The sequence below is a fragment of the Microcebus murinus genome, chromosome 9 (genome assembly GCF_040939455.1).
Source record: "Microcebus murinus isolate Inina chromosome 9, M.murinus_Inina_mat1.0, whole genome shotgun sequence".
Classification (NCBI taxonomy): domain Eukaryota; kingdom Metazoa; phylum Chordata; class Mammalia; order Primates; family Cheirogaleidae; genus Microcebus; species Microcebus murinus.
In genome coordinates, this window is record NC_134112.1 from 4,576,175 (window position 1) to 4,592,710 (window position 16,536).

Consider the following 16,536-nt stretch of genomic DNA (forward strand, 5'->3'; position numbering starts at 1 on the left):
CAATTTGTTTACATAAATATAATTTACGCAATTGCTGCAAGCTACAAATAGCTCAAAAGATAAATAAAAAGTTTTCTTGACTCTGAAAACTTTTGTTTTAGAAAACAAAACATAAAAAAAACCAGCAATGCTTGAAACAAAAAGAAGTTATAAAAGATTATTTCGGTTCTATCAGTTATTTTTTTACCATGTAATTAGCATGTAATTAACTTTTGTTCTATTAATACTTGAGGTCAGGTTAGCAATCTTTATGAAACCATCAGTTTTTGGGGATGTTCTTTCTGGAAATTTTTGCCTTGTCCAATGGTAGGATCGCGAAAATTATCAGAAACCTGTATTCAAGAGCACTTGTCATGGTCTTTTCCATGAATTTCCTTAAAGACAGAACACTTTAAGATTTACAGAGAGCTTTTAGAAAAAAAAAGGCATCAGAATAAAGCAATTTATTGCTGATACCAATACATATCAGATTTTTAGGAATCTCATACACTTTTGGAACGTGTACTACTAACATATCCATACAAATATAACCCAAAGAAAGTTAAACACCATTTCTTATTTGACAGTGCTTCCTGTATGATTTCAACATAACAGATAAGCCTAATATGCTTCTCTTGAACTTCCAGGGGCCCCATTTTGATTTTGGGGGGCCCCAATGTCTAAAAGTTAGTTTAAGGTAAAAAAAATGTAATTTAGAATTTGAAATTTAGTTTTGGGAATTTTGAAAAATATGAAAGGTTTAAAACATTTGATTTCAAAATAGAATCATAGGTCACTGTAAAATAATATTCATCTATCCAAAGTAATAATCCAAAGACTTCAAAAAGCAAAAGCTTTTACTCTTTGTTTGAGAGGAATCTGTCTCTTTATCTTTCCCCTTTTTTCTTTTTGTTTACTCAAAGGATAAACAAAAATCTTTACTTTCTCTTCTTAATCCTATATGAAAATTTTGTTCAAAAGAGAAAACCAAATTTTGCTGTTATATGTGTATTATCAATAATAAACCTAATTTTAATGAAACCTTATAAACAGATCCATCCAATCCAACCTTTCACTGCAGAAGATAAGATTTCTATAAGCCTTTTATAACCTTTTACAACTTTTTTCTAGCTTTCTCTACCCATTTTTTTATCTATCATTTGTTTAATTCCTTCCATTTAAAACAACTTTAAATAACCTTTAAACTTGGTAACATTACTTTCCCTTTAACAAAAATCCACATTTTTATGTCTTTTACAATCTTTTTAAATCAAAAACACATCTTACTTTTCTTATATACTTTGCATACAGAATTGTTTCTCTTCTATCTAGGTTTAATTAAATATATTAATTGCAATGTTAACTCTTAGTAACCTTGATATTTACTGAAAATTGTAGAAATAAGCAATTTTAATTGTTAGTCCCAGATGCAGAGCCCAGGACAAAGGATAGAACTGTGAATACAATACCTGGAGGACTGGTCCTTCCCAGTATGGCCAGGAGTTGCAGCTGGGCCAGGGAGGACTTTCGGGCTCGGCTCTCCCCTGTGGCTGTTGGACCAGGTGCTGTGCACACACACGTGTCCCCCGGCCTTGCTGTGGCCCTTTGTCTAGACCCCAGAATCTAACGGCTCAAAACCTAGCTGGGACATAAGCTCACAGACAAGCAAGTATCAAAAATGTCACGGAAACAACAGTTTTATGACCTAAAACATCTAATAGATGTAGATCCAGGCAAAAATGTCTGAATTAAATTCTGAAAGGCATTTTTATTTCACCAACAATTTTAAAACTAGTTTTATTTACCAAAGATTGCTAAAGTCATGTGAACTTGAAAAACATTTGTGTTTATTTACTTAATTTATGAGTGTACATTTAGTTATAAGTCAATTTGGTACATGTAGACAATATACAAACACAGACATGCACACATCCATACATAAAAATACAAGCATAAAGATTTTATAGCTTTGATTTTAAAATTTTAGCCATGAGTCAGATAAATTTCAGTAATTCAAAAGGACATTTGGATTCAAACTGTGCCTTTTTAAGTAGAACAAGTTGAAATTTATCTGTCTCACATGGCCAAAGAACTTACTGAGTTTTAGGGAACAAGGTAGCAAATTTATACTTCAAAGTTGAGGGAGTTTAAGCTTTCCACAAGGCCATTGAAGTTTCACATTATCCTTGGCAAAAATCATGTCCTCAAAAGAGAAGAAGACCAAGGGAATGTTAGCAAGGGTTTAAGAAGAGAGAAATTCAGTCAACTGAGAAGATTTTATAGTGAACAGAAGCCTCAAAAAATATACACCTGTGTGCACGTATATCCTAGATATCAGCTTTTAATTAGGTATCCACTGAGGAAAGGAATTTTGTGGTGTGTCTGAAGAAAGTTAACGATGTCTCAACTGTGTTTGACTGTAGGGCTCTTTATAAACATCCTTTCTAATCTCGTCAGATTTCAGCCAGGACACAGCCAATATTCCTGCTTTTATACTTCTTATTTTTTCCTCCTTTAAACCAAAGGTGCCTTTTCAGGTGACTCACCAAAGCCAATAAGCCTTAACCAAGGTTATGACTGACCAAGGACTCACTAGCCATCTCCAGAGAGATGCTGCACAGTCCTGACAGGATCCAGAACCATCTCAGAGGCAGCTAAAGGAAAGCTGTGCTCTCCTCGAGTGCAGTGTGGCCCCGTCTGGCCATACTCTCTAGGGTCTCAGCTTCTCGGCTGGCCATCTACACACAGTCCAAATGGAGGTTTAAAGAGACAGTTTGTAAAACAGGAAAACAAAAGCTGCCCATGAGGGTAGGGCCAAAAGGCAGGACAATGTGGGAAGGTAGATTTCTGGGAAGAGTGAAATCTGCTCCTAGATTCCCTGGCACTGCTGTCTCTGAGCAGATGTGAGCTTTGTCAAGGGCCTGTCCTTAGGTGGGAAAGGCAGGCAGGAAACCCTTGTGTTTGGAAATGGCTGTCCTGCCGTCAGACCAGCAAGGGAAGTGGCAGAGTGTCTCCCTGAACCTGCTTCAGTTTGATAGTGCCCAGTACTTTAGAGAGGGATATTTTGATTTTCTTTAGTAGAAAGAATTACAAATGGGTACCCCAAAAGGTCAAAACAAATAATTCATATTAATTTCTTATAAATGTTTCTCTCCTGAGCTAAAGGTATCCATTGAGGAAAGGAACTCTGTGGTGTGTCTAAAGAAACTTAACTGTCTTTCAAATATGATCTCAGCTGGAATGCTGCTTAACTAATTTTGGGGCTGTTAACATTTCAAAGATGTGGTAAGACTTACATCTCCAAGGCACTAAGAAAGTCCTGCAGACAATTTGGGCACTTAAAGGGTTTTAATAGGGAGTTAAAGGAAAGCTCTCTCTACAAAAAATCAAATTTCTGAAATTCAGAGCTAGAAAACTCACCCTCATTCATCTTTCAAGTTTAAAACTAACAGGAATTGGTTACACACACAAAAAATATTCTGAAATGCAAACAGTAGAAAGCAGCTGCATCTTTAAAAAATGCCATATAAAGTGAAGCTCTGCTGCCAACCTGCCACACCTTGGTCTGCACCTTTCTGCCAAGAGGCACAGGCTGGAAAGGCAGTTTTCCTTCCTCTCCTCTGAAACCCTAATCTCTGGCCTACGAGGCGGAGACAGAAGGCGAAAGTTGGAAAGAACAGCCCAGATAAAGTTCAGACGTCACTCAAAAGGAAAGAAGGGGTACAGATTCAATATTTCTCACCCTTTGCACCTGGTGACTTCTTTGGTGTTGGAGGGACCCAACGGGTCAGTGCTGGCTGGTACCTAGACCTGCGTGTGAGAGAGAACACTGCGTGGTCCTGGGTCACTCAGAATCCTGCCGACTTATGTGTAAGCCTGAAGAAAGAAACTGCCAATGGAAAAGAACCCAAACTCTGTAAAATAATTTTAAAAGATTTATTCTGAGCCGAATAGGTGTAACCATGGCCAGGAGAGCCATGCCCAAGAAGCCTGAGCTAGTGGCCTTGCCATGGCTGAGTCACAGTTTGGTTCTATACATCTCAGAGAGATGGGATCACACACAGAGTCAAACATCAGCACATGGAAGGCACGCATCGTTTGGCCCCAAAGGCAGGACATCTCAAATCAGGGCATTACAGGTTGTACGTGGGTTTAAAGGTTCTTTGATTTGTAATTGGTTAAAGAAATGAAGCTTTGTCTAAAGGCTTGGAATGTTTTAAGTTAAGATAAAGAGATCTGTTAATCAGAGACAAGCCACCCAACAGACACCAGACATATACCCAGACACAGGTGAATGTGTTAGGTCAACTGATGACCTGCAGCTGTGGTTGCAGCTTTGTCCTGCATAGCCTCAGGCCTGTTAGTGAGTGACAAAGGATATCTCCAGGAAGGTAGGGGGACTTGATAAGACATTTCTGACCTCCCTTCTCAAGGCCAACAACTCACCTTTAGGGTATTTCTAGGGTTCCCACAGCAAAGAGAGGGTCCATTCTGTCAACTGGGAGACTTAAGATTTTTAGTTCACAAAACTGAGGCCAAATTAATTTAGAGAGTTTATTTGGGCTAGGGTTGAGTACAACAGTCCAAAACAAAGTTCCAGGTTACCTTGGGAAGTGCTCCGTTTGGCCTTTATTACAGGCAGGTTTTAAGGGCAAAAGGGACAAGCAGTGGACTGACACAAAACTGTCTGGCAGGAATTCTCGCTGGGTACAGGAAAGCATTGGCCGGTGATTGGCTGTGCACTGAACTCTAGGGCGTGTGGCATTTTATAACTACGTGGTATTAGTTAGTCTAGAACCCACGTAGCAAGTGTCTTTAAGAGGTAATTAGCTCAAAGCAGAGTGATATGTGACTACTGTTATATTTTCAATGCCTCTCTGGGTTTGATAATTAAAAGGGGTTTGCATTCCTTAGATTAAAAAGTTTCTTTTTCACTGTCTTAAATCTGCTAGAATTATTTTTCATTTCCTGTATACCTCATTTTTCATGTATAACATTTCTTCTCATTTATTTTATTGTATTTCACCCAAACTCTATAAAACAATTAAAAGATTTATTCTGAGCCCAACAAGTGTTACCATGGCCTGGAGAGCCACGCCCAAGGAATCGTGAGCAAGTAGTCCCAAGGTGGTCAGGTTATAGTTTGGTTTTATACATTTTAGAGAGAAAGGAATTGCAGGTAAAATTATAAATCAATATGTTACTGAAAGTGCAGTACTTGTCCCTGTGGCTGAATGAATGAAGACAAGTGGTTTGAGGAGAAGGAAAGGGGAGTTTGTTAATTGGCTGGCAAATGAGAATGGCAGACTCGCATTTTAAAGTACCGGTTTCCCATCTACAAGCAGAAATACAGACCTTTTAAAAGGGGAGTTTTCAGTTTCAGGTGACTACTGTTCAACTCTAGTGGACGATTCTGGTCTATCCCATCGCCAGCCAAGACAATCTCATGAACTCTACCTGGACAATTTCCTTGAACCATCTCCTATGGTATAAATAACAACAGGACATTCTCCTGCCCCTCTAATTACTGCCGTTGGGCAGGAATATAGGTCTCAAATCCCAAAGAGAGTGAGGGAGGTTTTAAAGAGATAGCTCATAAAACATTGTTACTTCTTTTCAGGCTGTTTCACTCTGTTACAAATACATGATAGTTGTACATTGGCTTGGCGCAAAAAGGTGGGATGTCTGGAAGCAGGAGTTTCGTAGGTGGGTTTGAAGATTCCTTGATTTGTAGTTGGATAAATAAATAAAGCTTTGTCTAAAGGCCTGGCATGAGGTGGGCACGGTGGCTCACACCTATAATCCTATCACTTTGGTAGGCGGAGGCAGGAGGACCGCTTGAGCTCAGCAGTTAGAGATCAGCTTGAGCAAGAGAAAGACCCTGTCTCTACTAAAAATAGAAAAAAATAGCCAGATGGGGTGGTTCATGCCTGTATTCACAGCTACCTGGGAGGCAGAAGCAGGGGGATCGCTTAAGCCCAAGAGTTTGAGGTTTTTGAGCTAGGCTGACACCACAGAACTCTAGCCTGGGCAACAGAGCTGGACTCTGTGTAAAAAAAAAAAAAAAAAAAAAGAAAGAAAAGAAAAAGAAAAGGCTTGGAATGTTTTAAATTAAGATAAAGAAGTTTGTTTATAAGAGACAAGCTGTAATATACGGACTCAGGTGATCTGTTAAGCAAATTGATGGCCTGCAGGTGATTTAACCTTTGCCCTGCAGGGCCTTAGGTTCTGTTAATAATTTAGGATCTTACTGCCCAAGGTGTGTTCCTCCTCCCTCCCTTTCTAGGCTGGGAACTCAGTGTTAAGTTTTTTTCGGAAATCCCCTAGGCCAAGAAGAGTTCTATGGGGTGGGGGGGGAGTTAAGATTTTAAGTTCACAATTTATTGGATTTGTTGTTTTTACATTAACTTCTTAACTCCTTTTTTCTCTCCATTTTTGTTTAAAATATTATGCTAAAGGCAGCCTCATTTAATTTATCTAGAAATTGGTGAGAGAGGTATTATCAACTCCCATTTTACAGGTGAAGAAACTAAGGCAAAGCAACTCTGAGCTAATCACAGTGCAAGTAAATGTCAGCATTCAAACATCAGAATTCAAACCCTGGCCTGTCTTTGCAGTGCCCTTGCTGTTAATCACTGATTCACATTGTACAATGATTAGCAAGTGTGGGTTTCATTTTCTTAATAAATAAGAAGGATTGGAGCAGATAATTTTTAAAATGATTTCTTAAATACTTTGATGCCAGATAGTCTTCACATGCCTCAGTGAATAGACACCAAGAATGCAGAATTATTGAGGCATTTAAAACTAAAGTGACTGTTGATCTATCACTTTGAAGAAAAAAATATATATGTGTGAATATGTGTATACAAAATCTCAATAGAGAATATACTTACCCGGATATAATTTTAGCTGAAGTAAATGACAGCAAATTCCTTTGTTTTAAAGCTTTTGTGTTTCAATGTTTTTAAAGCATTAATTATAGTTTTGTATCATTTTGACATTATTGATTCTCCTAAGAAAAGTACCTAAGAATCACCTTAAGGCCTACTTTAAAAATTGGATTATTGGGTCATGTCCCCAAAGATTCTCATTTGGGAGGCCATATTGAGGCCTCAGTGGGTCTTGCTGGGTCCTCCAGGCTGGTGTATAGTGGTACAATCATAACTCACTGTAGCCTCAAACTCTTGGGCTCAAGCAATCCTCCTGCCTCTCTGGGATTACAGGCCTACTATTGTCTTAAAATCGCAAACTTTCTAAGCTAAAGAGATGCTTTTGGGAAAAAGAAAAGAAAAGAAAAAAAAAAAAGAAAGAAAACTCATTCCGTTGAGAATGGATTTCAAACTTGTGATTTTTAAATCAGGGAGCACTTTAGTTCCGGCCTGTTCACAGGCTCCGGGAGGGGGCATGGATCACAACTGCTTAGTGATGAGTTTGCTGCCCTGCAATATGATCACATGGGCATTGTTTGCGTTCATGACTGCTAAGGACAACCTTTTCTGTTTGAACATGCTTTCACCTGGAGTTGATAGGGGCTTGCGTGCTTGTGTTCCAGGCTGAGCAGCTGGGGCTGGCGGGCGCAGACAGCGACGAGGACCCTTCAGGGGCGGTGACAGGAAGGGCTTTGAACGTGAGTACTGACTGACACCCCAGCAGGCGCCTCTGCTGACTGACCGGACCTTCTCTCTTCTTTGTACCACCTTCCGAGTCATGAAATTACAGATTAGTTTGTCGCAATCTAGATAGATTGAAAAGCTGCATGTAGCTTCCTTTTAGCTGACTGCACTACTTATGCAGCATGTGTGATATTTTAGTTTCTGTCACTCCTTTTCTCTTTACCAGTAAATGACCTGTGCTCTCACCTTTCACAGAGGGTGCCTATGGAGTTTCTATGGTTTTAAATACTTTAAAGAATGTAATTCATGACGTCTTGTAAATATTGACATTTTAAATGTATCTAATGTTGAATATTTACCATCACTTTTTAAAAATTACATGGGCAAACTCTTCTGTATCAGTAAGAAATTTTTCATTATCACTCTTTTTTCTCGACTTCACGTATCCATGCCAGTCCCCATGTAAAATTTTATTCTATTTAATATATATTTTATGTTTGAAAGTCTTTAATAAAGACTTGAAATAAAATATGATATAAAATAAAAATATCTCTCTAAATTATATTTTTTAATTTCATGTGATCATAAAGCTGTGAGTAGGAAAATATTCTTCTGGGCTGAATTGTCATAAAAATTGCAAAATAAATCAAAACAGTATAAATATTTTACAGCTGTTGACATATAATTGTTAAAAATGGAAAATAAATTTTTCTTGAAAAGACATTTTTAATAAGATGAAAGGCAATTTTTTTCTTTTATTCCGTATACTCACTGATGAACATGATACATTAACAAAACTAGAAAACTTTGACATTAACTCTCTGCCTTTTGCCATATTTATTGAAGTAAGCTCCCAAGAAATATTTTACATGAAAATATATAAAGATGGAAAATTATTTGTAGTTTTTCTAAATAACATGTCAAAAATCACAGTGATTTATCACCAAAAATTATTTTGAATGATCTTTTATACAGATAAAAGATCTTACCTAAATAGATTATGTTTCAAATTTGTCAGTGGCCAAAATTTGGGAGCCATCTGACTTGCAAGTGATTTGTTACTTAGTCACATTGAAGTTATTGACTTCTGGGAGGTATAAGAAATAAATGCTATATTAAGATTTATCAAATGACAATTATTAATACCACTCTTTTGCTCATAGGGGGTTTGGCAATGACTTTTTAAAAAAGTTTTTTTAAGTTTTGTTTTTAATTTATACTTAATTATATATATTAGGGGGTACAATGTGATGTTTGAATATATATTTACATATACCCAAATCAGGGCAATTAGCAAATCCATCACCTCAAATATTGTCATTTCTTTGTGGTGAAAACATTTGGAATTCTCTCTTCTAGTCATGTTGAAATATATAGCACATCATTGTCAGCTGTAGTCAGCTAGGGTTAGCTTGCTGTGCAAGGGAACACCAGATCTCTTCCTCCTGTCAACCGTCGCGCTGTGCCCATTGACCAGCCCCGTCCCACTCCCAGCCTCTGGTAACCACTCTTCTACTCTTTATTTCTGTGAAGTCAGCTTTTTTAGGTTTCACGTATGAGATCATGCAGTATTTGTCTGTGTCTTGCGTATTTCACTTAAGGTCATGTCCTCCAGGTTCATCCATGCTGTCACAAATGATAGGATTTCTTTCTTTTTTAAAGGCAGAATAATATTCCATTGTGTATATATACCACAGTGTCAATCAGGTTTTTGTTTTAGGGTTAAGTAAGTTGAATATAAAATTTACTTGGAAAAATAAGCAAGACTAGCCAGGAAAACCCCGACAAGCATGAGGGGTGGATAAGCCTTGCTAGTTTCTAAAATAGATTTTAACACCTGTATAATTAAAACAAATAAGTAGCTTAATAAAGGAGCATATGGAAATATGGTGTATAATATAGTCAACATGCCCAACCAGTGAAGGGAAATAAACTTGTAAGTGGAGTTGGAATCACTGAATAGCTCTAAAGAAAAAGATAAAAATTGTATATATTTTCATAGTGTACACTAGGAAAACAATAACAAGGATCAGAAATCTACATGTACAAATTGAAACCATGCAAGTACTAGTGGAAAATAGGAATGAATTCATCTATAAACTGAGAGTGGGGAATACTTTCCTGTGACTCAAAATCCACATATGACAAGGGAACATTGATAAATTTGACTTTAGGGAAAACAGTGAAAAATTTGATGTTTTCAAGAGGGATTGAAAAATCCCCTCTTGAAAAGGAAGGAAAGAAAGACATATTTATTCTATTTATATAGAATATATATACATACATTCTATATAAATATATTATATTTATTCTATTTATATATTCTATTCTATTTATTCATAATTAGAAATGTAAGTTAAACCTATAATAAGCTTCTATTTAGCATCTGTTAGATTGGCAAAAACTGGAAAGTTTGTCAGCACACCCTGTTCACTAAGCTGTGGTGCCCTTTGCGTTGCTAAGCAAAATGCAAAATGCTACATTTATGGTGGGGAATTTGACAATATCTGGCCAAATTATACATGCATTTGCTCTTTGACACAGAAATCTTACTTTTAGAAATCTGTCCCAAAGACTCCCTGGCAAAAATATAGAACAATTCATGTGTAATAAAAATGATGCATTGCAGCATTATTTGTAACAGCAAGCAATGAAAGCAGCCCACACACCCATCAGTAGGAGATTGACAAATTAAACTCTAGTACATCCACATGACTGAATGCTGTGAAAAGGAAGGAAGAAGTTTGTTATATACTGTTATGGAGTGTTTGTGAGGTTGTATTTCTTCCTTTTTAAAAAATTAATACTGATTTTTACTGTAAATCAAAGTCAATAAATGAAACTTCAATATGACAGGTTTATAACTGGCTTAAAAATAAGAATTACTGGGTTTCAAGCCCTAGGCAGGGCAGGGCTTAGTAAAATAATGATGGCTGCTGCTCCATTCCTGTCCGTTCTAGGTACTGTGCTGAGTTATGTGCTCTCATTTTGTCTTCCTTATATAGACACAGAAAATTCCCACCTCCAGAGGTCAATTGCTACATCACATTTGTTGATGTCCGTTTATTTATGTTTGATATGATCCTCTCTTCCATCAAGCCATGTTGATGATACAGTGTTTCAGCACCTTGACACTGTTTTTAAATATTTCCCCAAGGCTTTGACTTTTCTGGTCTGCAGGTTTTGATGCCAGTGCTTCCTTAATCTTACCAGAAAGTTGATGGATCCCCTTAGCAGGCACGAGTCACACAGTCCTCTTGTTGCTTTGAACGTCCTCTACTTTGAGGGATTTGCCGTGAAGCCTTCCGGTGGCTGCACCGGGTGGACTGTGAGCGGCACTCCTTTTGTGTGGCGCATGCAGTGATAATGTGTGACCCAGCCCAGTCTCTTTGTGAATTTCTTCCTTCCTTCTGTCCCTTAGTGCTGGGCTTTGCTTTGCAAGAAAACAGTGCAAGGACCAGCACGTGCCTCCCGGGTGCTCCCTCTGCTGGCGCATCTGTGCCTTTGTGCAAAGGATGGCTCTTCTCAGCCCCAAGTCCTAGAGGCGTCTCTGAGGAGCCCAGTGCTAGCCCGGTGGAGGCTGAGTACAGGTCTAAGCCACTGGGGTGTGAAAGCTGGGCTTCCTGTTCCCACCCAGCAGGTGGCACCTGTCTGTCTGCACTTTCCTCACCTAAGCAGGTGGTAGGTGCATCGCAAGGGGTATCAATGCCATAGCTCACCTTACGCCCAGAGCAAGCGTTCTGAAGCTGAGTAAACGTGGCCAGAACTCTACTATGATGTTTGCAGATATTATTTATTATTTTTTCTTGAGAAAATTTAAGTGGTTCACCATATCTATAACCTAAAGAGTCTGTGAGAATAGAATTAAATTTAAAAAGATGTGTACCCTAATGTAGCTGATCAACATAATTAGACCTATCCTAGAGGAGTTAATTTCATGGAAACTGAAGTTGACTCTATTCCAAAATATATCTTCATTTTCTTAATCAAAAGATGCTTGAATCATTGTGTATAGACTCACCTTTCAAATAACTTTAAGTAGTTTTCCTGGAATTACATTTTCCAGAAAAGTCTTCCTTACGCATTTATCCATGAAGGGCAGCATGCCTCAGGATTGTAAATGGGGCTGCCATGGCCGTGCCCCAGGGCTCTGGCTTCGTGGAGGACATGGTCAGTGTTTGCTTTCCCCAGACTCAGCCTGTGGATGGTCACAGCGTGGAGCAGATTACACCACAGTCGCCTCGTCCCATACGTCTGGACACGGAGACCTGGAAGCCATGGGGTCTGTCAGGGATGCCTGTTTCGTCTCTGTCTCCTAAGTCACAGGAGCAGGAGTTATAAGCTATGCACGTTGATGCAATGAGGTATCAGAGTTAATTTCTAATTCAGCACCCCAAGATGCAAAACAAAACATAAAACCAACTAACCAACCAAAAATAAGTATGTATCAGGCTGGAAAAAGTAGAATGTTCTGACATAGGCATGACATGACCCAAGTTCTAATCCTGGTTCCGTCATTCACTGTGGAACTTTGGGCAAGTCATAGTCCGCCTTTCTCCGTAGAATGAACAGCTCAAAGTAATTAACTTTTTATGGGCCCTTGGTTAAAAAAAGAAAAAAGGCAAATTCTATATATTTGATTAATCTAAAGTTTATTAATATGTGCTTTATCAGATACTGTTTCATTGCTTGCTACCATAAGCTTAAAGTCTTTGGTGAATTTTTTTTTTTAAATAACTGCCTCACAAAACAAACAAAAAACTATCTGGAGACAGTTTGTCCATTTGCCCTGTTCAGGCAGTGAGGGGACTAGTTGGTCATCATAGTATTGGCTTCTCAGGATGGAAGGAGTCCTCACTGTGTTTTGGAGTGATTTCCATATCAAAAACCCTAATAAAGTTTCTGGAATCCAGGTTGAAGTGTTCCCCACAGAGTATCTGGCTCTGATGGAGGCTGCGGCAGTCCTGGGGTTAAGCATTCAGGAGCCCAGAAATTTACTGAAGCCCACCAGTATGATGACACTTTCATAAAAAGTCATCAAACGCTACAGTGTAAAGGAAATTCCATAATTTTAGCTGCACAGGGGCCCATGCTCACCAGAGAGCCCGTATTTCTACCCAGCTGGCACAGGTCTCTGGGAGTCAGAATTTGCAAATGCTGTGCAGAAGCCTGTGTGGCGCTGGCTCCACCACAGGGTGGCAGTGTTGTCACAGGGACAGCGAATCCCAAGGTGCTCCATCGTCCTGGCCTGGAAAAGCTCAAATCCGTTCTTTCTGGCATGTTCAGAAATCGAGAACACGAAAATATGTCCCGAGGGCTAAGCCACGTGCTTGTGATGTAGAACTAATTTTTGTTACAAATCAGTTTTGTAGAGATTTATAAAAGTCTTTTATGTTCGAAATTATAAAATAGCGTAGGTCAAATTTAAAGAGTGGAGGAGGAGAATCACCTGGACGCTTACAGGCTAACAGCGTTTGTCAGTCTGCGTGTGCTCTTGAGCCGCGTGTGCATCCGTGCTCTGCATGATGACAGCTAAGGTAAACATAGAGTTTTGTGTGTCTTTTTTTTCCTTTAGCATCATGTCATTTACAATTTGCCTGATCTCTTCATAGTTCTTTTAAAGGCTGCATGATTTTCCATGAAAAGGGGAACGTGTGGCCTTGTTTTTGTGTGCTCGAATTTGGATTCTGACCTAGCCACGTACAACTCTGTGGGCCTGTGTGTGCAGTGGGCTCGTGGTCACCCACCCCGCGTTCCGTGAGTGTGCAGGGAGAGCGAGGGATGCCACGCACAGGGGCGCGCACAGCACTCATAAGGGCTGTGTCTCTCCCTAGCACGTGTTGCTTCTTTTTTTCCGGTATAAATAATGTGACAGTTACCTTTATCCCAAAAACCTATTATCATTTGGGAGACCTGCAAAGGTATTAGTGAATCAAAAGGCATGACAATTTTATGGCATTGCCACACCGTTTCCCTGAATAACTGTGCCAGCCAGCAACAAACAACAGTACCTTGTTATGGCCAGTCAGTTTCCCATTTCTGATCCAGTGCCTTGTGTATACAACTCCTATCAGATAGTGTAAAGGAAGTTGAATTTAATATGTAATTTAGAAAAGTTATCCTAAGTTTCCTTGCATACATGTTTGGCCATTAAAAGTGTTTTTAAAATACTCATAATGTTCTGTAATGCAAACCTGGAAACTATCAGAGGAGGGTTTTGTTTTTAAAGCTTTGGTGATTTTTTTTCTCAAAGTATTTGATTCTTACAATGGGAATAATATAAGTAGAGCCTGACAAGTAGACTAACAGTGCCTATTGCCAATACTAGTTCTCATACTGAAAATAAGAAATGCAGATTTTTGAATCGCTTGCCTGAAAATGTGATGTTTGTAGGGATATTGGTAGTAGAATATGTTTCTTTCAAATGCTGATTGTTTGATTTTCATTTAAAACATGAGTATCTGTTATTTCTAATGTCTAAATTCCCTTTATGGCCTTCTCCTGGCCCTTTGGCAGACAAGTATGAAACTATAAACTTTCACTTGGCTGCACGTGGGTTGCTCAGGTTGTTCCAGGGCGGGAGCATAGTGGGGGCCAGGGGCAGCTCTCGGCTGCTGGCAGCTTTCCCGTCTGAGGAATGGCAGCCCTGCCAGCAGCGGCAGAGGCTGAGACCCTGGGGTCGGTCCTCTCCCACTCCATCCGCACTCACCGGCAAACGGCGCTTGCCACCCGGGCGATGCCCCACAGCCTCTCCTGACCTGCTCTGGTCCCGCTGTCCCCTTGGCCTCGGGCCGGGGCTGGCAGGAGGCGTGCCCTGCGCCTGGCTCTCCCTGGGCGCCAGAGCTCTGGGGGCAGCCCCCGCGGCCCTGCCTCTCCCCATGGCGCCTCCTCCATGCTTTAGACACACTTTCTGGTGTCTTGGTCCAGACTTTTAAAAAACGAACTGGATGGTGAGGCGTGGCGCCCTGCGCTGTGGCTGTCCACTGGACGCGTCCCTTCATGGTTTGCGGCACCCTCCCTCCACACTGTCTCACAACGGCTGCCCGGTGCCCACGCCCCTGGCTGCCTTGTGCCAGCCTGCGGCCACGTTTCCACACCCTCCCCCAGGACGTCCAGAGCCACCCGCACGAGGTCCGCATTCGTGTCCCCGATGTTCCAGTGATCTCTCCATGGTAACAGATAAAAATAACACATTTCATTTAGAACGATCATTTTCTGCCTTTTGGCTCTTAGGCTGGCTTGCTTTTCCAGTTTCTCCTGGCCTCGTGGGGCGGGGTGGGAGGCAGGGGAATGCGTCTGGGGCTGGGCTTGAACGCAGTGCGCTCTGGGCCCCGTGCGCAGGACTCCGGACTCATGGTGGCCTGTGCCCCAGCCTGCCCCCCCGGGGACAGGAACCCCTTTGAAGCCTCTGGTGCTCCCTGTTCTCTCCTCGCACGTGTGGCCTTTGCTCGCTTTTCCCAGCCCAAGTCATAGTTTCTTGATTTCTCCATCTTAACCACTCAGGACCAGCGTCAACTATAGTCGACAGCCACAGATGAACGCGCACAGCGACTTTAGCCAACAGCCATGATACGACTTTTCTAATTTTTCCTTTATCAAAATAAAATTGTGAACATTTAAACATAACGTAACGAAAACATGTATGTATATGTTACCTATTCTGATTGACGTTACAAGTAAAGCTGCCTGTAAAGCAAAACAAGCTTTCAGTGCTTTCAAGCTTTCCTCATCACACACGAGCAAAACGGACCCGTCGTCAATGCGCAGCGCACGCCACCGTGCGGCCTGTGAGTGCCGGCTGTGGGCGAGGTTTTGTGGCTGACGAGCACCGTACTGAAGTGGTTAAATATGTCCCACGTATAACTGTAGTTCTTCCTTTTCCTGCCTGTCCAGCAGTGGTTGCAGGCTGGGCTCTGCATGAGCTGGTCTCTACCCCGCTTGCCACCCCTCCCCCTCCAGCCTCGAGCTTCACAAAGACTGCACCTGTTTGAAAAAAGGAGGGTCCCTTCTCCTTATCAAAATTTTTGCATAGTTGCAATTCCTAGTATATTGCAGAATAAAATACTCACTTATCAATCATCTGCAAGTAACAAATGTTAAAGTTTAGGCAAATTTGCTTTCATATCTTAATTTGGTAATTTCCTAAGAAACTTAGCAAGCACAGATGATGCTACATCACGAACCCAATGTGACCCGCTCTTTCCTTCATTCCTCAGGCGTAGCAACTCTTTTGAAGGTTTTATATTTTAAGAAATATAGTGAAAGTGTGTATGTCTATAAACAATACACATTGTTTTTTGTATGTTTTAATAATATATATAATGGTTTATTTTGTTTAATTGAAAAATATTGCATATATATATGGTATACACATTGTGAAATAGGTAAATCAAGCTAATTAACCTATCCATTTGCTCACTTATTTTTTTGTGTGTGTGGCAACAATGTTTAGAATCTACTGTCCTGGCAATTTCCAAGTATACAATATGTTGTTATTAACAATAGTCACCATGTTGTACGGTAAATAGATCTCATGAAATAATGATTTATTTTCTAAAGCCTGAATCTTGAATCATATAATAAGAACAGTAAATGTTGAAGGAAAAAGGAAAAAGTAGACAAGGAAAGAAAGAAGGAAGAAGGAAAAAGAAAATAGAAGAAAAGAAAGAAAAGAACAGAGTGTCTCCTCTAAAATTAACAAGTTACACAGAGACCCCCTCCTCTCCTTCCTGCCCCCTGTCCCACCCCTGTGCCCCTCACTGGGCCAACTGAATCTGTTCTGTAGGAGGTGACACTGGGGACACAGAGGAGCCAGGCCAAGCTCCTGGACTCAGGAGAGACACACACCATGGAGCCCCTCGCCCAGGTACTCAGCCCCAGGTGCACAGGCATTTCCAGGGGCCTTGTTAAAATGCTGATTCAAGGGATCCAGGCAGGTGAG

The 16,536-nt window shown here is 40.3% G+C and overlaps 1 protein-coding gene across 3 annotated transcripts in view; it reads left to right on the forward strand.

Annotated features, from left to right (window-relative positions):
• Window positions 1-16,536, forward strand: part of COBL (cordon-bleu WH2 repeat protein) — a 282,212-nt gene that overhangs the window by 120,753 nt on the left and 144,923 nt on the right. For 2 of the 3 annotated variants that reach the window (XM_076006242.1, XM_076006244.1), the window contains one exon: window positions 7,535-7,609. The exons of the other annotated variant lie outside the window; for it this stretch is intronic. In XM_076006242.1, the coding sequence (XP_075862357.1) occupies window positions 7,535-7,609 (75 nt within the window). The remainder of the gene's footprint in view (window positions 1-7,534; window positions 7,610-16,536) is intronic. 3 annotated transcript variants of the gene reach the window in all.